General features: G+C 48.1%; 1 protein-coding gene across 5 annotated transcripts in view; it reads left to right on the top strand.

Annotated features, from left to right (window-relative positions):
- Positions 1-26,670, top strand: part of LOC119971897 (ecotropic viral integration site 5 protein homolog) — a 377,542-nt gene that overhangs the window by 286,310 nt on the left and 64,562 nt on the right. For all 5 annotated transcript variants that reach the window (XM_038808185.1, XM_038808183.1, XM_038808182.1 and 2 more), the window contains one exon: positions 13,104-13,203. In XM_038808185.1, the coding sequence (XP_038664113.1) occupies positions 13,104-13,203 (100 nt within the window). The remainder of the gene's footprint in view (positions 1-13,103; positions 13,204-26,670) is intronic.

Below are 26,670 nucleotides of genomic sequence, written 5' to 3'. Positions count from 1 at the left end.
CATCTAAGTCATTAATATAGATTGTAAGTAGCTGAGGATCCAACACTGATGTTTGCAACACTCCAATAGTAAATTCCAATAGACCTTTTGGAAATTTAAGTAAATTATATTTACTGGTTCCCCTTTATCTACCCTACTAGTTACATCCTCAAACAACTGTAATAAATTTGTCAAACAGGAAGTTGACCTGTTATAAATTATAAAATGCTTTTCTAAGTGCATTGTTAAGACTTTTAGTCTATCTCTCTCTCTCTCTCTCTCTCTTGCTCTCTCTAACTGCCAATTGAATGGCAGTCTGGAAAAGTAGCACATCCACTAACCCTGTAGCTGTCTCTTTTAGATCCTGGGGATTTGTCATATTTTAGTTTCATAGGTTTCTCCAATACGTTTTCTCTGTTGATATTAATTTACTTAATTGGCTCACTTTGGAGCCCCATCTATTTCTGATGTCTTGTGTCTTCTACTGTGAAGACAAACACAACATATTTGTTAAGTGTCTCTGCCATTTCCTAATTACCCATGATAGAAACATAGAAAATAGGAGCAGGAGTAGGCCATTTGGCCCTTAGAGCCTTGTCCACCATTCATTGTGATCATGGCTGATCATACAACTCAGTAACCTGTTCCTGCTTTCTCCCTGTATCTTTTGATCCCTTTAACCCCAAGAGTTATATATATATAACTCCTTCTTGAAAACATATGGGCGGAATTCTCCATCAGCAGGATCCTCCACTCTGCTGACAGTGCATCCACGCCCGCAGGTTTCCCGACAGCGTGAGGTGGCCACAATGGGAAATCCCATTGGCCGGCTTCCTGAATGGAGGATCCCGCTGCCAGCGAGGGCGCGCCGTGCAGGGAAATGCATCTGGCGGACCAGAGAATCCCACCTGCAATGTTTTGGACTCAACTGCTCAATGGTTTACCCCGTTCCTCAGACTGTGGTTCCTGATTCTGGACTCTCCTATCATTAGGAATATCCTTTCTGAATCTAGCCGGTCTAGCCCTGTTGAAATTTTATGGGCGGGATTCGCCGCCCCTCCGCGCCACATTTCTGCCCCAACCGGCCGGCGGGAATCTCCGTTGCGCCCGCCGGTCAATGGGGTTTCCCATTGTGGGGCAGCCCCACACCGTCGGGGAAGCCCCCGGGTGCCGGCATAACAGAGAATCACACCGGCGGAGAATCCCAGACTATATGTTTCTAAGAGATCCCCCCCACCATTCTTCTGAACTCCAGCGAATATAATCTCAACCTCTCCTCGTACATCAGTTCCGCCATCTCAGGAATCAGTCTGGTAAACCTTCGCTGCACTTCCTCCATAGCAACAACATCCTTCCTCAACTAAGGAGAACAAAACTGCACACAATACTCCAGGTGTGGTCTCACCATGGTCCTGTATAACTACACAAGACATCCTCCTATACTCAAATCCTCTCCCTATGAATGCCAACATACCACTTGCCTTCTTCACCACCTGCATGCTTACTTATAGCGACTGGTGTATAAGGACACCCAGGTTTCATTGCACATTCCCCTCTCTCAATCTATAGCCATTGAGATAATAATCTGTCTTCCTGTCTTTGCTACCAAAGTGGATAACTTCTAATTCACCCACATATACTGCTTCTACCACATTCAACTTGTCCAAATCACACTGCTACATTTCTACATCCCCCTCACAGCTCATCCTCACACCCACCTTTGTCTGAACTGAAAGTTTGGAGATATTACATTCAGTTCCCTCATCTAAGTCATTCATATACATTGTGAATAGCTGGGGTCTTAGCACTGATCCCTGCGGTACTCAACTACTTACTACCCGCTAAATGGAAAAAGACCCATTTATTCCTACTCTTTGTTTGCTGTCTGCCAACTTAACTATATACACAGCCCTAGTAGTTCCCTACTGGGTCTTCTCTAGTTAGTGACTGTCTGACTGACTCTATTTATACAATGGCTTTAGTGAAAGGTCCCCACCCCCTTATTGGGGGAGCTTGTATTCTGCAAGCTCCATGGGGTAGTGGAAAATCCCTATCCCGAAAAGCCCGTGTGGTGTATAACGCTACCTATTTCAAAATACTACCACCAATCCCATGCAATTTAATTTTACACACAAATCTCTTATGAGAAAGCCTTCTGAAAATCCAAATAAACCACACCCACTGGCTCCCCCTCATCAACTCTACTAGTTACATCCTCGAAGAATTCCAGTAGATTTGTCAAGCACGATTTCTCTTTCATAAATCCGTGCTGATTCTGTCCGATCCTGCCACTGATTTTCAAGTGCTCTGCTATTAAATCTTTTATAATGGGCTCAAGCATTTCCCCCACTACCAATATGAGGCTGACTGATCTATAATTCCCTGTTTTCTCGTTACCTCCCGTTTTAAATAATGGGGTTACGTTAGTTATCCTTCGATCTGCAGGAGCTGTTCGAAAGTCTATAGGATCTTGCAAGATGACAACCAATGCATCCACTATTTCTAGGGCCACTTTCTTAATTACTCTGGGATGTGGATTATCAGGCTCTGGGGATTTATTGGCCTTCAATCCCATCAATTTCCCCAACACCATTTCCCTACTAATACTTCAGTTTGTCCTTCTCACTAAACCCTGTGGTGTGTGTTCCCCTTTGTGGAGACAGAATCAAAGTATGTATTTAGTTGGTCAGCCATTTCTTTGTTCCCCATTATAAATTCCTCTATTTCTGACTGAAGGGGACCATTTGCCTTCACCAATCTTTTTCTCTTCACATCCCTGAAAAACTTGTACAGTCAGTTTTCATGCACCCCACAAGCTTACTCTTGTACTCAATTTTCCCTTCTGATTTAATCACTTTGTCCTCCTTTGCTGAATTCTAAACTGCTCCCGATCCTCAGGCCTGCTGGTTTTTCTGGCCAATTTGTATGCCTTTTCTTTGGATCTAATACAATCTCTAATTTCCCTTGTAAGCCATAGTTTAGCCATGTTTCCCGTTCTATTTTTGCACCAGACAGGAATGAACAATTGTTCCAGTTCACCCATGCATTCATTGAATGTTTGCCATTGCCTGTCTACCGTCATCTCTTGAAGTAACATTCCCCAATTCACCATAGCCAATTAGTGCCGTCCATTGTAGGTCCTTTATTTAGACTAGTCTCAGAATCAGCTACATCATTCTCAATCTCGATGAAGAACTCCATCATATTATGGTTGTTTATTTCCAAGGGGCCTCATACAACTGGATTGCCTATTATTCTTTTCTCATTCTCTAGTTGGTTCCTCAACCTATTCCTCAATAGAAAACCATCCTGTATATACTCCAGGAATGCCTCCTCGATATGCAAATTAATGCCACCCATAATTACAGGTGTTCCTTTATTGCATACGTCTCTTAATTTCTTTTTATTGCCATTCCCAACATCACCACTACAGTTTTCGGGTCTATATACAATCCCCACTACCGTTTTTTGCCCCTTCGTGCTTCTCAGCTCTGCCCACACAGATTCCACGTTGTTGGAACTTATATAATTCCTCACTATTGTCTTAATTTTCTCTTTAACCAGCAATGCAACTCTATCGCCTATTACCTTTTGTCTGTCCTTCCTAAATACTGAATACCCCTGGATGTTCAGATCCCACCCCGATCACCCTGCAGCCATATCTCCATAATTCGGACTACATCATATCCGTTGTCATCTATTCGCGCAATTAATTAATCTACTCTATTACGAATGCTCTGTAAAGTTTCTTGTTCCATTTCCATTATAGCCCTGTTTGATCCTGGCCCTTGATTTCTCTGCCTATCACTTTTCTTATTTGTTTTCTGTCTTTTGTTCTTATCCTAGTTTCCCCTCCTCTGATTCCTTGTTTTGGTTCCCATCATCCTCCCCAACCATTCTAGCAATATTCCCCTTGGACATCAGACCTGTGCCTGCCAGGTGCTGGTCCCATCTCCCCAGAATCAGTCCCAGTATCCCAGAAATCTGAAACCCTCTCCATCACACTCATCCACGCATTCACTTGACATAGCCTGCTATTTCTGCTCTGACTAGAAATAAAATGAAATGAAAATCGCTTATTGTCACAAGTAGGCTTCAATGAAGTTACTGTGAAAAGCCCCTAGTCGCCACATTCCGGCGCCTGTTCGGGAGGCTGGTACAGGAATTGATCCGTGCTGCTGGCCTGCCTTGGTCTGCTTTAAAAGCCAGCGATTTAGCCCAGTGTGCTAAACCAGCCCAGAGACTAGCACGTAGCACTGGTAGCAATCCTGAGATCACTATCTTTGAGGTCCTATTTTTAAACTTACTTTCTAACCGCCTATGCTCTGCATTTAGGACCTCATCCCTTTTTGTCCTATGCCGTTTGTACCAATGTGTACCTCACCACTGGCTGTTCACTCTCCCCCTCCAGAATGTCTTGTAGGTGCACTGAGACATCCTTGATCCTAGCACCAGGGAGGCACCATATCATCCTGGAATCTTGGTTGCAGCCACAGAAAGGCCTATCCCCTTCACAGTTCAATCCCCTGTAACTATTGCATTCCCAAACTTTTTACTCCTGTCCCGTGCAGCAGAGCCAACCATGGTGCAATAAATTTGGCTGCATTCCCCTGAGATTGTCTGGATCTCCGACGGTATCCAAAGCAGTATATTCGCTTTGCAGGGGAATGGCCACAGGAGATTCCTGGACTGCCTGCTAGTCCTTTTGATCTGCCTGGTGGTCACCCATTCCCTTTCTGCCATCTCTTCATACGTGCTATCTACCATACTATCCACCTCGTGGTGCTCCACAGTGTCCCCAGCCACCGTTCCAGCTCTGAAACCTGGTCTTTCAGGAGCTGCAGTTGGAGATACTTCCTGCACACATGCTGGAAAGGTTCCAGGCTTCCCACGTAGAGCAGGAGGAGCAACCATGGCTCTGAGCTCTCGTGCAATGACTGACCGCTTTAAATTGAACCTTTTGGAAGGCACTTAAAATCAAATAATATTAATTACTCTAGGGTCGTTCTCAAGTGCTCCAAACTTCAAGATATCACTCTGGTTTCTCACTGCACTCTTGTGCTGTTTTCAATCCCATCTCACCTCCTCCTCTAGCTGCTGCTGTAATTTCACTTATCTCTGCTTCGAGGGGACCAACATTTACTTGAGCTATGGTCTTCCGTCTATATTTATAAAAGTTCTTACAATCTGTTTTTATAAATAAGACTCGATTGCTCTCGTGTTCTTTTTTTTTCCTTTTTGGCTCTTCGTTAGTTTTTAAAACACTCCCAATCCCCTCAGATTTGTCACTATTTTTTATGACATCTTCTTTTAATTTAATAATATCCTTAACTTCCTGAGTAAGCCATAGATGATTCAAAACAATAATATTTTAATCAAGGAGTAGCATATACCACTATGTGTTGGTGCACCAATGTGGGTACCATGGAACAGCTGGCTGCATATTTGATACAGCACACACCACTGAATTTCTAATCAAAATTATACTGCATGAGAGTGATCAAGTAGAGACCAAGCTGGAGGAGAGGAAACAATGAATGTTGTTTCTCCACAGTCTACTCTTGAATAACTTACATTGAACTATTTTTGCAATTGGTCTGCAGTTGCTGTTTAACTAATACCAAGAAAGACTTCCGGTTGCGGCGATGCAGTGCTAAGCCACACGTTCGGTGGCTCCCGCTATTTTTGGACTTTCAGGCTCTTTTAAGGACCCACAATAGAGCTGTTTTGACTTTTCCCCGGGTGGGAACGCAGCCTCTGTGCTTGCTGGCCGGTGGATGGGCTAGACTAAAAGTGGAGCGACCAGAAAATCAACTTAGCATGAAGAAGGTGCAAGGCAGAAAGGACAAGATGGTGCTGGGTGGGGAACCGGCAGCGTGGCAGCAGTGGGCGAGGGAGCTGCTGCTGCGCTCCTTCCAGGAACTAAAGGCTGAGATCCTGGAGCCGTTGAGGGCATCGCTGGACAGGCTTGGGGCGACTCAGACGGCTCAGGCTGCGGAGATTCGGGAGCTGCAGCAGAAGCCTTCGGAGAACGAGGACAAACTCCTGGGCCTAACGGTGAAGGTGGAGTCGCACGAGGCGCTTCACAAGAAATGGTTGGCAAGGATGGAGAAGATGGAGAATCGCTCCCGCTGGAAGAATCTGCGGATTTTGGGCCTCCCGGAGGGGCTGAAAGGTTCGGATTTGGGGGCCTACGTGGTCCTGATGCTGAACTCGCTGATGGGCGCGGGGTCGTTCCGGGGACCCCTGGAGTTGGAGGGTGCCCATCGGGTAATGCTGCGGAAGCCCAGGCAGAACGAGCCGCCCAGGGCGGTGCTGGTCCGCTTTCAACGCTTGGTTGACCGTGAGTGTGTGCTTCGTTGGGTGAAGAGGGAGAGGAGTAGCAAGTGGGAGAATACGGAGATCAGGATCTACCAGGGCTGGAGTGTGGAGGTGGCGAAGAGAAGGGCTGGGTTTAACCAGGCGAAGGCAGTGCTTCACAAGAAGGGGGTCAAGTTTGGCCTGTTGCAGCCGGCTCGCCTGTGGGTCACCTATAAAGACCGCCAACTTTACTTTGACTCCCCGGAGGAGGCCTGGACATTTGTCCAGGCAGAGAAGCTGGACTTGAACTGAAGACTGGGGGCTGGGGAACATTGTACACAGCCCTGAGGCTTTGACCTCCTTGATATCCTTTCGCTTTTTTCTTTTTGGTTCTATTGGACGATGTTTTTTTGCTGTTCTGTTTTTTCTTGTCTGCTTTTCGGGACTGTTATCTGTTTACTTGGGTGTTTTATCATATCATGTTGGGATTTTTATTATTTCACTAGTTGCGGGTTTGGGTGGGGTTCACGGCCCTGTTGGGTCATGTGCCTGTCTTCCCGCGTTTTGGGTCGGGTGGGGGCTTGGAATGGGGGTGCGGGCTTTTCTCCCGCGCTGGAGACGCAGGGGGCGGGGGCGGCATTGGGGGAATGGGTGTGTGTCACTGGAGAGGGTAATTGGGGTGGCGGGAGCAGCCGGGGTCAGCAGGAGTCGGCTGACTTACGGAAGTACAATGACTGGAGTTACGCAGCTAGGGGGGGCCCTAGCTTGGGGGGAGGTGGGGAGGTTTATGGGGGGGATACCGGGTTGCTGCTGGAATGGCCAAGAAGGAGCCGGAGCGTGGATTCCCTTCGCTTCCCGCGAGGGGGGTGAGCGACAGGGTGCTTTCGGGGGTCTGGGTCGGAGAGGGGAAGATATCTGATATCTACAAGGTTATGCAGGAGACGGAGGAGGCGTCAGTAGAGGAGCTGAAAGCTAAGTGGGAGGGGGAACTGGGGGAACAGATCGAAGACGGGACATGGGCTGATGCTCTGGAGAGTGTTAATTCTTCCTCCTCGTGTGCGCGGCTTAGCCTCATCCAATTCAAGGTGCTGCATAGGACCCACATGACTGGGACGAGGATGAGTAGGTTCTTTGGGGGTGAAGACAGGTGCTCGGGGAGTCCAGCGAACCATGCCCATATGTTCTGGGCATGCCCGGCACTGGAGGAGTTCTGGAAGGGGGTGGCGAGGACGATGTCGAGGGTGGTGGGATCCAGGGTCAAGCCAGGATGGGGACTCGCGATTTTTGGGGTTGGGGTAGTGTCGGGAGTGCAGGAGGCGAAAGAGGCTGGTGTGCTGGCCTTTGCGTCCCTAGTAGCCCGGCGAAGGATCTTGCTACAATGGAAGGATGCGAGGCCCCCAAGCGTGGAGACCTGGATCAATGACATGGCAGGTTTCATTAAGCTAGAGAAGGTCAAATTCACCCTGAGAGGGTCGGTACAAGGGTTCTTTAGGCGGTGGCAACCTTTTCTCGACTTTCTGGCTCAACGATAGGATACAGGGACAGTAGCAGCAGCAACGAGGGGGGGAAGGGGGAGGGAAAAGGGGGGGAAGGGGGAGGGAAAAGGGGGGGAACGGGGAGGGAAAAGGGGGGGGTGGACAATGACTATGTTTGTTTATTTAATTTTAATATATTTTTAAGTTCTTTTGTTCATTGGGGTTGGGGGGGGTGGGGGGATGTGATACATGCGTCGATACGGTCTGGGGGTGTCACAGTTATTATGGGTTATTTTGTTGCATTTCATTGTTTGTCGTTATGTTTTATATTTTCTGTAAAAAATTCCAATAAAAATTATATTTAAAAAAAAGGAGCCGGAGCGTGTAGAGGGGCTCGGGATGGGGGTCTGTCGCTGTGGGGAACGGGTTGAGCGGGGGGCGTGGGCACGTGGTGGACTACGGAACGGTGATGGCTAGTCGACGGGGGAGGGGGCAGGTGGCCCTCCGATCCGGCTGATCACCTGGAATTTGAGGGGACTGAATGGGCCGGTTAAACGGTCCCGCTTGTTCGCGCACCTGAGGGGGCTGAAGGCGGACGTGGCTATGCTTCAGGAGACGCACCTGGTGGGGAAGAGGGTGTCGTTTGAGGCGTCGAGTGTGGTGGCAGACAGCGGCGGGAGGTACATGATGGTGAGCGGCAAGCTACAAGGGGAGCGGGTGGTGCTGGTCAATGTATACACCCCGAATTGGGATGATGCAGGTTTCATGCAGCGCATGTTGGGCCGGATTCCAGATTTGGAGGCGGGGGGACTGGTAATGGGGGGGGGGGGGATTTCAACACAGTGCTGGATCCGCCACTTGATCGATCCAGTTCCAGGACGGGTAGGAGGCCTGCGGCGGCTAAGGTGCTGAGGGGGTTTATAGACCAGATGGGAGGGGTGGATCCATGGAGGTTTGCGAGACCGAGGGCCAGGGAATTTTCATACTTCTCCCATGTGCAGAAGGCCTACTCCCAGATCGATTTTTTCGTTTTGAGTAGGGCGCTGATTGCGAGGGTAGTAGACGCTGAGTACTCGGCGATAGCTATTTCGGACCATGCCCCACATTGGGTAGACCTCGAGCTGGGGGAGGAGAGGGTCCAGCGCCCGTTGTGGGGCTGCTGGCGGACGAGGCGGTGAGGGGGCGGGTTCGAAGGATGTATCGAGAGTTATCTAGAGGCCAACGATAATGGGGAGGTCGAGTGGGGACGGTCTGGGAGGCGCTGAAGGCGGTGGTTCGGGGAGAGTTGATCTCCATTCGGGCCCATAGGGAGAGAGGGGAGCAGAGAGAAAGGGAGAGATTGGTGGGGACAGCGCCGGCCCTAGGGTTGCTGGCGCCCCGGGCAAGCTGAACTTCGGCGCCCTTGGGGGGGGGGGGGCCCGAGGGGCCGAGAGGGGGGGGGAGAGAGGGGGGCGGGGCCGAGAGAGGGGGCAGGGCCGAGAGGGGGGGCCGAGCCAAGAGGGGGGGCGGGGACCCGAGGGGGGGCGCCCTGGGGGAGGGCGGCCACCGCGCATGCGCTGGTTGGCACCGGCCCAACTGCGCATGCGCGGGACCCGAGTCTCTGGCGCCCCCTAGCACATGGCGCCCCGGGCGACTGCCCGAGTTGCCGGTGCCTTGAGCCGGTCCTGGTGGGGGAGATGGTGAGGGTGGGCAGGAGGTACGCGGTGACCCCGGAGGATGGATTGCTGAGGAGTGGCGCAGCCTCCAGGCTGAATTCGACTTGTTGACCACCAGAAAGGCGGAGGCTCAATGGAGAAAGGCTCAGGGTGCGGTGAACGAGTATGGGGAGAAGGCGAGCAGGATGCTGGCACACCAGCTCCGTAAGCAGGATGCGGTCAGGGAGATTGGTGGTGTTGAGGATCAGGGAGGAAATGTGGTGCGGAGGGGGGTAGACATTAATGGGGTCTTCAGGGACTTTTATGAGAGACTATATCGGTCCAAACCTCCGGCGGAGAAAGGGAGGATGGGGCGCTTTTTAGACCGACTGAGATTTCCGGGGGTGGAGGAGGGATGGGTGGAGGGTCTGGGGGCGCCCGTTGAGGAGCTGGTCAAAGGGATAGGGAGCATGCAGTCGGGGAAGGCCCCGGGGCCGGATGGGTTCCTGATTGAATTTTACAAGATGTATGCAGACCTGCTGGGCACCCTGTTGGTTCGGACCTTTAACGAGGCAAGGGAGAGGGGGGGGGGGGGGGCTTTCCACACGGCGATGTCTCGGGCACTGATCTCCTTGATTCTTAAGCGAAACAAGGATCCCCTGCAGTGTGGGTCATGCAGGCCGATCTCACTCTTGAATGTGGACGCCAAGTTGTAGGCAAAGATCTTAGCCACGAGGATTGAGGACTGTGTGTCGCAGGTTATTCACGAGGATCGAACGGGGTTTGTGAAGGGGATGCAGCTGAACACTAATATACGGAGGCTCTTGAACGTTATAATGATGCCGGTGGTGGAAGGGGAGGCGGAGATAGTGGTGGCGCTAGATGCGGAGAAGGCCTTTGAAAGGGTCGAGTGGGGGTACTTGTGGGAGGTGCTGGAAAGGTTCGGGTTTGGGGAGGGGTTTGTCAGTTGGGTGAGGCTGTTGTATGAGGTCCCGATGGCGAGTGTGGCCACGAATAAGAGGAGGTCGGAGTATTTTCGATTGTATCGAAGAACAAGGCAGGGGTGTCCCCTGTCCCCCCTACTTTTTGCGCTGGCAATTGAACCCCTGGCTATGGCGCTGAGGGAGTCGGGGGATTGGAGGGGGCTGGTCCGGGGTGGGGAGGAGCACCGAGTGTCGCTCTACGCGGACGACCTTTTGTTGTTTGTGGCGGACCCGGTGGAGGGAATGCCGGTGGTGATGGGGATTCTCCGGGAATTTGGGGATTTTTCAGGGTATAAGCTTAACTTTGGGAAAAGCGAGCTGTTTGTGGGCCACTCGGGGGACCAGGAGAGGGGGATTGGGAGGCTCCCGCTGAAAAGGGTGGAGAGGAGCTTCAGGTACTTGTGGGTTCAGGTGGCCAGGAGCTGGGGGGCCTTGCATAAGCTTAACCTTACAAGGCTGGTGGAGCAAATGGAGGAGGAGTTTAAGAGGTGGGACATGCTGCCGCTGTCTCTGGCGGGTAGGGTGCAGTCAGTCAAGATGACGATGCTCCCGAGGTTTCTGTTCCTGTTCCAGTGCCTCCCCATCCTTATCCCGAAGGCCTTTTTCAGGCGGGTTAACAGGAGCATTATGGGATTTGTGTGGGCACACAGGACCCCGAGGGTGAGAAGGGTGTTTCTGGAGCGGGGCAGGGATGGGGGGGGGGGCTGGCGCTGCCCTACCTCTGTGGGTACTATTGGGCTGTCAACGCAGCGATGGTGCGTGAGTGGGTAATGGACGGGGAGGGGGCAGCATGGAAGAGGATGGAGATGGCACCCTGTGTGGGTACAAGCCTGGAAGCACTGGTAACGGTGCCGCTGCCGCTCCCTCCAACGAGGTATACCACGACCCCTGGAAAGGGTGAACTCCTCCTCTTGTTGTGCGAGACTTAGCCTCATACAGTTTAAGGTGCTGCATAGGGCTCATATGACCGGGACAAGGATGAGCCGGTTTTTTGGGAGCGAGGACAGGTGTATTAGGCATGCCCAGCGCTGGGGGTATTTTGGAAGGGTGTAGCAAGGACGGTATCGAGGGTGGTAGGATCCAGGGTCAATCCAGGCTGGGGGCTCGCAATATTTGGGGTTGCAGTGGAGCCGGGAGTGCAGGAGGTGAAAGAGGCCGGTGTTCTGGCCTTTGCGTCCCTTGTAGCCCGGCGGGGGATTCTTCTTCAGTGGAAGGATGCGAGGCCCCCAAGCGTGGAGGCCTGGGTCAACGATATGACGGGGTTTATTAAATTGGAGAGGGTGAAATTTGCCCTAAGGGGGTCAGTGCAGGGGTTTTTCAGGAGATGGCAACCATTCCTAGATATCCGGGCAGAACGGTAAAATCAAAAGGTCAGCAGCAGCAGCAATTTTTGTTATGGGTTGAATCTTTGCCAACGACGGGCGTTTATTTATTGTTTCTCTTTTGTATATATGGGGGGGGGGGGGTTGTTCTTTTTGTTCTTAGAATTTTCTGTTACTGTTTTCTTTTTTGTGAAAATTTGAATAAAAATTATTTTTATAAAAAAAACTAATACCAAGAAAGCAGCAAGTGTAGGTGACCTGATGTTGCTGGGCTGTTTTCTGTTGATGGCTGCAAGGGATGGGTGTCGTGGATGGGTGAATGATTAATACCTTACACCTTTCACTGAAATGGATCAGGGAGAGAAAGGGGGTGAAATTCACTTTCAGTGAAAGCACAAAATGAGTAGTAATGGATCCGTCACCCATTATGCAGATCATTAACGTCTCTTAACTTCAAATCACAGAAAAATCAAGTATGGTGTACAAGAGGCAAACAATCCACAATTGCCCATTTTGTGCCCCACCACGGATGAATTTTGTCTCTGCAGTCACTGTTGCTGAGATATTTTACATGAGCTGAAAGAGTGTAATTTATAGCAAAGCTGAATCCTAGCTTTCCAATGCAACATCAGACATAAACATCAGAGTTACTTTTTTTTGAGCCACTTTTTTTTGAGCCACTTAATATCCTCCTTTCTATCCATTATGGAGAATAAAGAAAGAAATGGAGCTATCCCTTCTGGAATGACAGGAAATTTTATCAGCACCTAAAGTAATCTATGTTAAGATCGTGTCAAGAATCTAGCTTATGTTGGTGCTGTATGTTACATGGATATCCTGTGCTTTTGGATAATTAACAGGACTGCATACATTTTGAAGTTTCATTTGGTACAGTTTATTAACTTCCAGATCTCCCAAACTTTATTATTATTGTTATCTACTCAAGATTATTCCTTATCAAAGTACTCCTAACAAGGTATTATTTACATAAATTTATTTTTGAGAACAGTAAATTGCTTTTTGGCAACAGTGTATCCAACAGAATTCAACAAATGGAAAACTTTGGAGAAACTTATTTTGTACATGTGCTATCCTGTATTAGCAACGGTCATGAAATATTACAACCAACAATTCATGTGTTTGGATTGAGGTGTAAATTTAGAAGTAACAATTTTACAATCTACACAAAATACATGCTGTCTTCTTATCGATGCACACCTGTTTTAGAAATAGTGGTATTATTCTCTCGCTTACCGGTCATTGTACTGAAGGTGTTCAACTGAGTAATATGCCGAGGTTTCTGGTTAAGAGATATTTACATTGACTTTTTATGTATCTTGTATGTATGATGTATTTTATAAAGGGACAATTATATTCCTGGAAATACTAATTTTTTTTATTTTCAAACAGACACCATTTACACTCACACTGCGGTTATGGGATATCTACATTCTGGAGGGCGAAAGAGTCCTTGCTGCTATGGCATATACGATCATGAAACTACACAAAAGTAAGATAACCTCTGCCACATATTGAATTTCAATAAAGCAGTTACTTTGAATATTAGTAAAGGAGCTGAATGCCAGAAATTAAGAAAATAATTTATTTGATGCCCAAATCCTGACTGCATTTTCATGCTTTTTTTCTTCAGGGGTAATTTTATTGACCTGATGTAACAAGATTCATGTCTTTCAAAAATAACCACTTAAATGTAGGGCAGAATTCTGCCATTTTGTGACTAAGTGTGGTGGTGGGTGGTACCATACCTTCTTTGTCTCAGCACCAGGCCTTTCCCTCACATTGCTAGTAAATAACATCTCCCTCCGAGTCAGGACAGTGCTAGCAGATATCCAAGGAAATATTGGTGAAACAGGGCACAAAGTTTGTCTGCCTCAATTTCATTCCGACATTTCTTGCTCTTTCTCCAACAACTTTAACTGCTTCAATTTGTGTTATGTGGGTTGTCTTTACCCCATTGACACCAATTGGGTGGGAAATCCAGAAATCAAATATTAAAGAAGTGGCAGCATTTAAAAGCCACTGACATGCTCTGCACATAGTGCATGGGAAACCTGGAAATATCAGCCCCCAAATCCCACTCTCAGCATGTGCATGTCTGCTCATTAAAAGAAACCCAAAGAGTTATCTCCCTATCATGTTATGACCCAACCCCCATTCTCAAAATTTTTGGGCGCGATTCTCCGCACCCGGGAACAATCGGGAGGGCCGTCGTGAACTCGGCCGAGTTTCACGACGGCCTCGGAGGCCGCTCCTCGCCCCCTATTCTCCCCTCCCGGCGGGGCGAGGAGCGGCGCTCCGTAACTCTCGCCCGCCGGGCGGCGCGCCGAGAGTGACGCGACGGCGGCACCTATGTGATGTCAGCCATGCATGCGCAGGTTGGCCGGCTCCAACCCGCACATGCACGGCTGACGTCACAATGGCTGACAGCTCGAACCCGCGCATGCGCGGTGGCCATCTTTCCCCTCAGCTGCCCCGCAAGACGTGGCGGCTTGATCTTGCGGGGCAGTGGAGGGGAAATAGTGCGTCCGATTGAGACGCCGGCCCGACGATCGGTGGGCACCGATCGCGGGCCTGTTCCCTCCCGAACACAGTCGTGGTGCTCATTCCCCACCAGGCCCCCTACAAGCCCCAAAACGGGCATCTCATGGCGATTTCATGACGGCAGCAACCAGGTGTGGTTGCCGCCGTCGTGAAACGGTCACGAACGGCAGGCCGCTCGGCCCATCCAGGTCGGAGAATCGGCGGTCGCCGTGAAAAACGGCGAGCGCCAATTCTTCCGAGTGGGGGGTAGGAGTATCGCGGGGGGCGCCAGGGGGGGCGTGAAATTAGTCAGGGGGGCCTCCCGCGATTCTACCACCCGGCGTGGGGAGCGGAGATATCTTCACTGCTTTCATTTCATCCTTGGTGATTTCCACCGCTATTTCAACTCCTCATTCTCTTCCTACTCTGAGTTCACTACCCTCCCTAAATTTCTCCTTCCAGCGTAAAATTCCCTAACCCATTTCTGCGACCATTTATAGAATCATAGAATACCTACAGAGCAGAAATAGGCCATTTGGCCCTTCAAGTCTGCACCGAGCCTCCGAAAGAGCATCCTCCCCAGGCTCACTCCCACACCCTATCCCCATAACCCCACATAACCTTTACACACTGAGGGACAATTTATCATGGCCAATCTACCTAACCAGCACATCTTTGGACTCTGGGAGGAAATTAGAGCACCCGGAGGAATCCCACGCAGTCACGGGGAGAATGTGCAAACTCCACAGTCACCCAAAGCCGGATTTGAACCCGGGTCCCTAGCGCTGTGAGGTAGCAGTGCTAATCACAGTGTCACCGTGTCACCCCTTATCTTGCCATTTTATTTGGTCTTGCTAGTCACATTGTATCAATCACAGATATGGACGTCTCTGAAAATATACTTGAATCACTCCCCACCCGTATCTCCCTATCAAGTTATGACCCAACCTCCTTCTGTATCTGCCTCTCGAAAAAACTACCCCCAATTCACATGGAACTGCAATTTCAAAAGGAAGAACAATCAAGATATAACATTTATCCATCACTTTTCTTGTTCCTATCATGGTCATTTTGGATGCCCCTTATAGTTAATGAAATGCTTTTAATTTAGTTTCAGATAGATTTTTCACTTGATTATTAAGATTATTATTTGAGATGCTAGTTATGCAGACAGTGGAGTGCCTCCATACATCTTCAACATAGGTTAAATATTTATTTTTAGACATAAACTCTTGTGTAAAGAGTACAGTAAATATTCTTAATGCATTATTATTCTATTGGAAGATCGATATTTTAATTGTGAATCTTGAATTTTCTACTCCAGAGGGTTACGGATGTTCATTCATTGAGTATATTAAAGGCTGAGATGGATGGGCTTTTTCAGTCTAAGGGAACCAACAGATATGGAAATTGTGCAGGAAAGTGGATTAGAGGTCAGAGCTCAGCCATAATCTTAATGGTGCAGCAGGCTCAAGGAGCCATATGACCTACTCCTGTTCCTATATTTTATTTGATGTCCTTCAACTCAAAATTCTAGTAATGGAAGGAAATGCTATTAAGGAACTTGGGGTGTACTACCATTTTCAGTATTGAGGAAAACATAAATTTTTTTAATTAATAACTTGAATCCATTTCTGAACTTACTATGTTAACATCACAAACAAGTGACATCTGTAGTATTTACAGGAACAGAGACAGCTGAAGACAGTTATGAGAAAAGGAATCTGCAGTTCATTAAAATGGTTCGAAAAGTCTTAAGAGAACTGACATTTGAAAAGTTTCAAATAAAAGAAAAATACTGTGGATGCTGGAAATCTGAAATAAAATAGAAAGTTTCAGCAGGACTGGTAGCATCCATGGAGAAAAACTGAGTTAATATTTCGGATCTAAATGACCCTTTTACAGAACTGTTAACATTAACTCTCTATCTCTCGACAGATACTGCTAGACCAGCTGAGTTTATTCAGCGGTTTCTGTTTTTATTTTATATTTGAAAAGACTCCTTCACCTATATATGTAAGAGTAACCAAACTGAACATATCAGCAGAGGTAATGGCAAGAATACAGTTGTCCTTTTTTGAGCAAATCTAAAAGAAAGAAAGATTTGCATTTACATAGTGCTGGCCATGACTTCAGGACATTCCAAAGCACTTTACAGCCAATGAAATACTTTTGAAATATAGTCACTGTTGTAATATGGAGACGTGACTGCCAATTAATGCACGGCAAATTCCCACAGACAGCAATGTGATAATGACCAAATAATCTGTTTTATTAGTAATATTGATTGAGGGATAAATATTGCCCAAGACACTGGGGTTAACTCCCCTACTCGTCTTTGAAATAATGCCATTGGTTATTTTACATCACCTGAGAGAAAATATGAGATCTAACCCAAAAGATGGCATCTCTGAATGTGCAGCAGTCTTTCAATGTTGTGCTGAATTATCAGCCTCGTTTTTATGCTCAAGTCTCTGAAGTGGGACTTGAACACAAAACCTGCTGGTTCAGAGACAAGAGCTACAAACTGAACCACAACAGACACATGACTTCCCCTTTCAGTGAGTTAAATATAGCAATTTTCTGCTCTCATTGACACCTGTTGCATTTGTGTTGCTTCTGGAAATAAGTTTTTAACACAGCTTGCACAAAGCAAACAGTGTAGGTGGGTATTTCAAATGCCTGTTGGGTGACTCCCGCTGCTTTCTAGACATGTCAGGTGCACACTCATTGGGCAAAACCAAATATTCCCGTGACCCCATCAGAAACCAAGGGGAAAACAGGTTAAAGTCATTAAAAACATGACAGGATGGTGCACACCCTACTGCACTGCTCTACTCGCAACCAGATCAGGTACACACTAACTTACAAACCCCTCAGCTTCAGCAGCACCACAGGCATCAGCAACGCATCTCTTTCAGATATCAGCTGCACCCATGCAAAAAGCAAAGAACGGATACGTCACACCCAGCACTACAATAAACCAAAGAAAGTCCACGAGAACCCAAGATCGAAGGGGAAGTTACATACGTACCCCAAAACGCAATCAAACCCCCATCCAAGCCCAGAACAGACCCAATATAGCCAGGAAATAATAAAGAGAGGACCGACAACAAATCCAAGTTATTCTCAGAACCAGGGTCTCTCATAGAAGAAGAAGAGAAAAGCCCAGAGCTACCAGAACTGTCCCTCCGATAATAATAGCTCAGGACCCAGCCCAGGTCCTGACTCATCACAGCACTCATGGAGGGGTGTAGACCACTTGACCAACAAACAGACAACACCTCCCCAAGAAGAATGACAGGATATAAGCCCAAAGTCTGAGGAAGGATAATCATTCCGCTCCCAAAAGAAGGGGGAGGAGGCCTTGCCCAGGGAAAAGGTGAGCCGTCAAGAAGCCCCTGAAAAGGACCCGCCTGCCCCTTGCCAGCACAAGGCAACCCACCCATCAAGCATGACTGCCCAAGTGGAAACCAGCCCTGCCGTAAAACATACACTCAAAGTTGACCAACTCTGAAACAGCCCAAACACCAAAACCCGGCTGGCCTCAACATTGCCAGGATTAAACTTCACCTCCAAGTAACTCAGGGAAAAACAAAGGTAAAGTGAGAGACGCAGCAGATGACTCCACCTCAGAGGCATTCCAGAAGAGAAAAAGAAGCAAGCAAAAGTAAGAATCATCAGAACTAATCACATGGATAACAGCGAAACATCATCCAACCCAAACCCCACACCTCCTGAGCACTTTCCCAACCCATGCCAATGAGGAGGAGAGCCAGCCACCTAGTCAACAGAGCGGCATCTCACCTAGCCCAAAGAACAAAAAGGATATCTATTCAGCCCATCGAAGTCCCCATCCTCCCTAGGGGTCAAACCCAGCTCCACGCACACCCCCGTGAAGGAGCCCCAGACTAGGGCACTCCCGATACTCTGGGACAGCAGGATATCGACCATGGAGCCGAGCCTGGTCTAGCCCAGCACCGTCCTAAAAAAAAGCACAGGAAATTATGTCCCCATGAACACTCTCACAACCCCAAACTTATACCTCGCTGAGCCTGCACCTATCCAGCCCCAACTTTGCAAGACACCACTCCCACTCACACAGGGAGAGACAGGAGAACACCCCAACCCTGGCCAGGAGGGGACCCCAAACCGGAGGGAGAAGAACCATCAAAATACCCATCAATTAAGCACCCTGCGAGGGAGGGCCGATCCTCTTCCCCCAATCCTCAAGAGCAACCCCCCCATTCTGCCAGGCCAGACGAGAACTAGGAGCAGCATCACACCCTCTCAGATGAGAGAAGAAACGAGACCCCCAAGAGGGGATCACCCAGATGACGCGATTAATCTCCCCATGGGTCTCGTGGAATACAAGCTCCCCTGCTCGGGGGCGGAGGCCTATCAGCTGAGGCTCGTGAACCAGAATTGGGACCGGCATGATTGGTAGTCCCGGCTGGGACTTAAGCTGTATATCGCACTGCAGTCTTTGCTTTTGCTTGCATAAATAAACGTTTGTTGTTTAACCTTCTCGGGACTCCTGAAGCTATGTACAGGCTAATTTACAGAAACCACCACCATACAAAGGATACCCAGGGCCACCCTCATCCCCAATCCTCAACCACAGATACCATCTCCACTTCAGTCAGCTCAACAAGACACTGTCAGCTCAAACAGTACCAGAAACAGCTAAAGAGAGATATATCCATGTCAGGAGAAAAGACAAAAACAACCTGAAGGAACAGTCGCCCCCATGATAAAAAGAGTGTGATGATTCTTAGATTCAAATGTAAAAGGAAAAAAAAATGAAATGGGTTGCTCTAACCTGGGGAGGCTATCCTCATCCACTCATCTTCTCTCTAAATGAGACATGAGAGTGAAAACGAAGAAAACTTCCCTCCCTCAACCACAAGGATTATAAGACACTATAAAGCATGATTACTTTTAGGATTAAAACTGCAATAACTCAATTTTCTGTATTCGAATAAACATGATGTGGAGATGCCGGCGTTGGACTGGGGTGAGCACAGTAAGAAGTCTTACAACACCAGATTAAAGTCCAACATGTTTGTTTCAAACACTAGCTTTCGGAGCACTGCTCCTCCCTCAGGTGAATGAAACTACGGCATCCTCTTCGCAGCCTTCAACACGTCATCGATGAAGATGAACATCTTGCCAAGGTCATCCCCACACCCTCTCTACTTGCCTTCAAACAACCGCGCAACCTCAAACAAACCATTGTTTGCAGCAAACTACCCAGCCTTCAGAACAGCGACCACGACACCACACAACCCTCGTGCCAGATCATCGACATGGATACCACCATTACACATGAGAACACCACCCACCAGGTACGCGGTACATTCTCGTGCGACTCAGCCAACGTTGTCTACCTCATACACTGCAGGAAAGGTTGTCCCGAAGCGTTGTACATTGGTGAGACCATGCAGACGCTGCGACAACGAATGAACGGACATCAATCAAGAATCACCAGGCAGGAATGTGCCATTCCAGTCAGGGAACGCTTCAGCAGTCAAGGGCATTCAGCCTCTGATCTCCGGGTAAGCGTTCTCCAAGGCGGCCTTCAGGACGCGCGACAATGCAGAATCGCCAAGCAGAAACTTATAGCCAAGTTCCGCATACATGAGTACGGCCTCAACCGGGACCTGGGATTCATGTCGCATTACATTCATCCCCCACCATCTGGCCAGGGCTTGCGAAATCCAACCAACTGTCCTGGCTTGAGACAATTCACACCTCTTTAACCTGGGGTTACTCCTATCTCTGGATCTGTAAAAATTAAATTACCTGCAAATGCTCGCATTCTAAACATTGTCTGGCATCTTTGAATTTGTCTATATATATGTTTCTGGAACATACCTCTTCATTCACCTGAGGAAAGAGCAGTGCTCCAAAAGCCAGTGTTTGAAACAAACATGTTGGACTTTAACCTGATTTTAATTCAGCAAAGCTTTGTTTAGGAAAGCAGCCCTTTCGGGTTGGTGTGAGCTTACTCAACATTCAAAAGTGACAGACAGGGCAGTACGGTGGCACAGTGGTTAGCATTGCTGCCTATGGTACTGAGGACCCAAATTTGAATCCTGGCTCTGGGTCACTGTCCGTGTGGAGTTTGCACATTCTCCCCATGTCTGCGTGAGTTTCACCCCCACAACCCAAAGATGTGCAAGGTAGGTGGATTGGCCATGCTAAATTGCCCTTAATTGGAAAAAATAATTGTGTCCTCCAAATTTCTTTTTTAAAGTGACAGACAATAACATCAATTTTAGCTAGAAAATGTGGAAGCTTGGTCAAAAGAGGAAAACCCTGGTGGATGGCTACAAGATGGCCAGAAGAGGTCAATGAAAGGTTGTTTTTTCACATTGAATGTGAGGCTTCCTTCTCAGCTAGGAGGAACAGGAGTGCTGCTCCAGATTTCTCAGAATCCTTAGGTTTCCCAATCCTGGCCTTTAAACTCCCTCTTCAGAACCAGCACCTGTATGGAAACCATAGCCCCATCAACCTGCTCAATTTAAGATTAATACTGGGGACCATTCCTTTGGATCTATGGTGGTGTCTGATACCTGTAAAAAAAATTCTCACTCCCACTGCTAGCCTTAATGTAATACCTGCCATCTACATAGACATAGAATCCCTACAATGCAGAAGGGGGCCATTTGGCCCATTGATTCTGCACCGACCCTCCAAAGGAGCATTCTACCTGGGCCCACATCCCCGTCCTATTCCCGTAACCCCACTTAACCTGCACACCTTTGGACACCAAAGGGCAAATTTAGCATGGCCAATCCACCTAACCTGGACACTTTGGATTGTGGGAGGAAACTGGAGCAGCCAGAGGGAATCCACGCAGACAAAGGGAGAACACACAAACTCCAAACAGACAGTTATCCGAGGCCGGAATTGAACCCGGGTCCCTGGCGCTGTGAGGCAGCAGGGTTACCCTCTCCATGCGTACAGGCAGAAGGCTGTTGAGAACAATTCCAACGAGTTCCAGGACTGAAAATGTCCTGAACCTGGTACAAGTCCTGCCCACCCTGCACCCAGCCTACCCATCCTGAATGCACCTGAAGTTAGATTTGGAGCCTTAAGTACTTTTTTTAAAAATGCTCTTTAAAAATCCAAATGCACTCTCAGGGTGGTAAAAGCCATTTAGGATACCCTTCAACTTGGGTGGGATATAAAACAGGTGGTATTGCATTGATAGTCTGAACTGAGTGAAAGTCAGTTCAATTCGATTGACTTCCATAGAATTGAATATCAGGTGAGCAAATGTAATTCTTCCTGTTTGTGTCTCCACCTGGGCCCAATTTCATCCCATTGTGTTCTTTGAAAAGTCAGTGAAATCTGCTGCAATTTCTCCAAAGTGGTACAGTTCTCTCTCACCATCTCTATCCCCCATGGGTTGGAGTCCTGTGGGAATATAGGATAAAGTAGATCAACAAATGACAAAAAATCTTTGTTTTGTGGAGGGATGTGAAAATTGGAGCAGGAAGAAGCTGAAATTAGATTCTGAACATATATTTAATGTTCCTTAAAACTGTTACACAGTCTAATGTCTGAGGCGGGGGGTGGAGACAAAATGACATGGTTCCCGCCTCTATCTCCCTTTCAGGTAGTGAGCTCCAGATTCCTACCACCCTCTCGATGAAAATGTTTTTCCTTAGATCCCCTCTAAATCTTCTGCCTTTTTCCTTAAATCTATGCCCCCTGGTTATTGACCCCTCTATTAAGGGGAACGGTTTCTTCCCATCTATCCTATCTATGTCTTTCATAATTTTGTATACCTCAATCAGGACCCCCCTCAGCTTTCTCTGCTCTAAGGAAAACAACCCCAGCCTTTCTTCATAGCTGAAACGCTCCAGCCCAGGCAACATCCTGGTGAACCTCCTCTGCACCCATTCTACTGCAATCATATCCTTCCTATAGTGTGGCAACCAGAACTGCACACAGTAGTCTACCTGTGGCCTAACGAGCATTTTATACAGCTCCATTATAACCTCCCTGCTCTTGTATTCTATGCCTTGGCCAATAAAGGCAAATATGCCATATGCCTTTTTAACCTCCTTATCTACCTGTCCTGCTGCCAACAGGGACCAATGGGTATGCACCCCAATGTCCCTCTGGTCCTCTGTACTTCTTAGAGTCCTACACTTCATTGTGTATGGCCTTGCCTTCTTAGTCCTCCAAAATGCATCTCCTCACATTTTTCAGGGTTAAATTCCATTTGCCACTGTTCTGCCTTCTGACCATCTATATCACCCTGTAATCTAAGGCTTTCCTTCTCGTTATTTACCACACCGCCAATTTTTGTGTCATTTGCAAACTTATTGATCATAACATCCCACATTCCCATCTAGATTATAACGGTGCACTGCAAGCAGCAAGGACCCGGCATTAATCCCTGCGGTACACTGGCTTCCAGTCACAAAAACAACATTCAGGCAACATCCTCTGCCTCCTGCCACTAAGCCAATTTGCCAAATTGACCTGGATCCCATGGGCTCTTACCTACTTCTTGGTGTGGAAACTTGTTAAAAGCCTTATTGAAGTCCATATAGTCCATCAACTGCACTGCTTTCATCTACACACCTAGTCACCTGCTCAAAAAATGCATTCAAATTTATTAAGATATGAGCGGGATTCTCCGACCCCCTGCCGGGTCGGAGAATCCCCAGGGGGCGGTGTGAATCCTGCTCCGACGCCGGCTGCCATATTCTCCGGCGCAAGTTTTTGGGCAGGGACCACGCCACGTCGGTCAGGGGCCGTTGGCAGCGCCCCCCTGCCCCCCCAGCAATTCTCCAGGCCCTGATAAGTCGAGCAACCACTGGTTTCTGGCCAGTCCTGCCGGCGTGGATTGGACATGATCCCACATGGCTGGTAGACCAGCTGGTGCGGTCCTCGGGGAGACGTGGGGGTCCACGGTGGCCTAGCCTGCGATCAGGGCCCACCGATCTGCGGGCAGACTATGCCGTGGGGGCACTCCTTCCTTCCGTGCTGATCTCTGTAGGGCTCCGCCATGGCCGGCATGAAGAAGACACCCCCCTTCCGCAACTTCCTGTCGAACGATGCCGGACTGGTTCATGCCGCTTTTTACACCGGCGTCGGGCCATCGCGGGTATTCGGGAGAATCCCGCTGATCTTTAAATCCCCCATTCTTTAAATCTAGCTTATTAAATTGATGTACAATCAATGATTACTAAAGCGAGGTTGTAGTACAACTGAAGGCTTTAATAAGCTAGATGTTTCCCCCAGTAGCTCAGGTACAGAAAGGAAGTTGCTGGGGCGGCACGGGCTCTTATACCCCGCCTTGCAGGGCGGAACTACCATACAGGCTCGACCAATAGCAAGCATACATTATCTGCCAATGGTGTTCCAGCATTACTAGGTACCGTAATACCTTTACACAGACTACCACATCCTGTTTAAGCATAGCAGTATGCATTTTGAGTTTTGACTAGATAAGCCTAATACTTCATTGTTAAGCAAAGTGGCTGATGATGTATAGATTCACATTTGATTGTATTTCCATGTACAATATGTGTTTACAGAATAGGAAAGCTTGTTTGAGATTCCTGTCTATTAAAAGAGACATTAAGCATCTAGATCTAAAGACTTAAAATTAAAGCAATATGGTTTATGAGGCTAAAATTATATGGGTGAATACCTGCAGTGGAATCAAACAAGCACATAGAACCATAGAATTCCTACATTGAAGAAGGAGGCTTTTCAGTCCATCGAGTCTGCAGCGACCCTCTGAAAGAGCACTCTACCTAGGCCCACTTCCCCGCCCTATCACCGTAACCCCACCTAATCTACACATTCATACTTGTGACAATAAAAGGTTATTATTATTATCCTTGGACACTAAGGGGCAATTTAGCATGGCCAATCCACCTAATCTGCACATCTGTGGACTGTGTGAGGAAACCGGAGCAACCAGAGGAAGCCCACGCAGACACGGGGAGAATGTACAAACTCTACACAGTCACCCAAGGCCAAGAATGGAATTTTGGTCCTGGCAGCAGTGTGAACCACTGTGCCACTGTGCCGCCCCTGGAACCACATGTGTGGAATGTTTTCAGAAAACTAAAAGTATTAACAGCAACCTGGACAACATTGTAACTATGGGCAGAATTTTAAGCCTCCATTTGAACAGCTGTCCGTCCTGCTGCAGCGTAAAATACTAAAATCGGGCATCATAATAATCTGTCCGGTTCCCAACATCGTGTCATTGTTTGTAATAATATGAATTGTGAGCAGTACACATAGCCAGAAGCGCCCCCAGCTTCCAATAAAGGCCATTTAAAGAGTATTTTAGGCCATTAACAATCTAGTTGCCTACAGTTTTTCGCTGCCCAAGCAATTTTATATTGGTCGCATAGGCTCCACGGGGGAGGGACTCGCAGGATTGACTCAGCAGCACAAAAATGGGATTCGAACTGAAGTGAAGAAGACAATGCAGAGTTCATACTCTGCAAAAGGGCTCATACTGCACGGAGTGATTTGGAGGAGGGGTTGCAGCCATGGAGATACGCTTACAGGGAAGGTTGACAGTTAAGAGTCACAGAGAGTCGAGCCCATGGAGACAATTCACTCAGGTGGAGGGTCCTCAAGCAAGGAAAAAAGAGAAGGAAGGAGAGGAGGGCTGCTACCACTGCCTGCTGGCCAACCAGTTGAGCGACATTTTAAAACATTTGGGCATCGCTGGTTAGGCCAGCATTTATTACCCATCCCTAATTTCCCATCAGAAGGTGGTAGTGAACCTTCTTAAACCGCTTCAATCCCGGAGGTGTAAATACGCCCACAGTGCTGTTAGGGAGGGAGGGTGTTGCAGAATTTTGACCCAGTGACAGTGAACGAACGATGATATATTTCCAAGTTGGGGTGGCGAGTGATTTGATGGGGAACCTCATGGCGGTGGGGTTCCCAGGTGACTGCTGCTCTTGTCCTTTGAGATGGTAGTGGGTTTGGAATGCGCTGTCTAAGGAACCTTGGTGAGTTACTGCAGTGCATCTTGTAGATGGTACACACGGCTGCCACTGTTCTTCGGTGGTCGAGGGATTGGATGCTTGTGGAAAGAGTATCAATCAAGTGGGCTGCTTTGCCCTGGATGGTGTTGAGCTTCTTGAGTGTTGTTGGAGCTGCACTCAAGTGGAGAATATTACATTACACTCCTGATTTTGTGCCTTGTAGTTAGTGGAAGGGCTTTGGGGGGTCAGGAGGTGAGTTACTCGCCATTGGTTTCCTAGCCTTTGATCTGCTCTGGTACCCACAGTATTAATATGGCTAGTTCAGTTCAGTTTCTGATCAATGGTAACCTCCAGGATGTTGATTGTGGGGGATTCAGCGATGGTAATGCCATTGAATGTCATGGGGCAATAGTTAGATCCGAGGAGATGGTCATTGCCTAGCACTTGGGTAGTGCAAATGTAACTTGCCACTTGTCAACCCAAGCCTGGATACTGGTTTATTCTCTGAGGAGTCGCGAACGGTGCAGTCATTTGCGAACATCCCCACTTCTGACCTTATGATTGAAGGAAGGCCATTGATGAAACAGCTGAAGATGGTTCGACCTAGGACACTGCCCTGGTAAACACTGCAACTGGGAATGATTGACCTCCAACCATCACAACCTTCCTTTGTGCATGATAACACTGAAGGGCCAAGAGGACACAGAGAAGGGCCTGGCCAGCTCCATCCAAAACGAACTCACCCTCCTGGAAGGGTGGATAATCAGCACTCAATTTCCTCCACATTTGTGAACATCAGTGCCTCAGGTGGCTGCGGCTCTCCAGATAGGTAGCCACATCTGTTTGCGATATGCTTGCAGGAGAAATAAACTCCAATTATGCGGATTGTCAACCGATGCCTGTGACACTGAAGGTGACAATTACATCGAACATCTATACTTCAGGATCTTTTCAAGAAACATCCTGGGATCTCTGCAGTATATCACAATTAGCAGCCCGTCATTGAATCAGACATGTAACTGGTGCATTATTCTGTAAGGTGGACAGCTTTATCAAGTTCACCACCGTGGAGTTATGGTTAAGAAAGCAAGTGCAGAGATCTGAACAGCAGCAAACTAGAGAAATGAAGAGAGGTGTCCAAGAAGCGGGGTCAGCATGGTGGCACAGTGGTTAGCACTGCTGCCTCACGACGCCAAGGACCCGGATTTAATTCTGGCCTTTCTGTGTGGAGTTCGCACTTTCTCCCCGTGTCTGCGTGGGTTTCCTCCGGGTGCTCCGGTTTCTTCCCACAGTCCAAAGATGTGCAGGTTAGGTGGATTGGCCGTGCTAAATTGCCCCATAGTATCCAAAAGGTTAGGTGGGGATACTGGTTACAGGGATAGGTTGGGGCGTGGGCCTAGGTAGGGTGCTCTTTCCAAGAGTCAGTGCAGGCTCAATGGGCAATGGCCTCC

Source organism: Scyliorhinus canicula, chromosome 9 (assembly GCF_902713615.1).
Source record: "Scyliorhinus canicula chromosome 9, sScyCan1.1, whole genome shotgun sequence".
NCBI classification, from domain to species: domain Eukaryota; kingdom Metazoa; phylum Chordata; class Chondrichthyes; order Carcharhiniformes; family Scyliorhinidae; genus Scyliorhinus; species Scyliorhinus canicula.
Note: the sequence above shows the minus strand (reverse complement) of the source record. Positions and strands in the feature narration are given on the sequence as shown.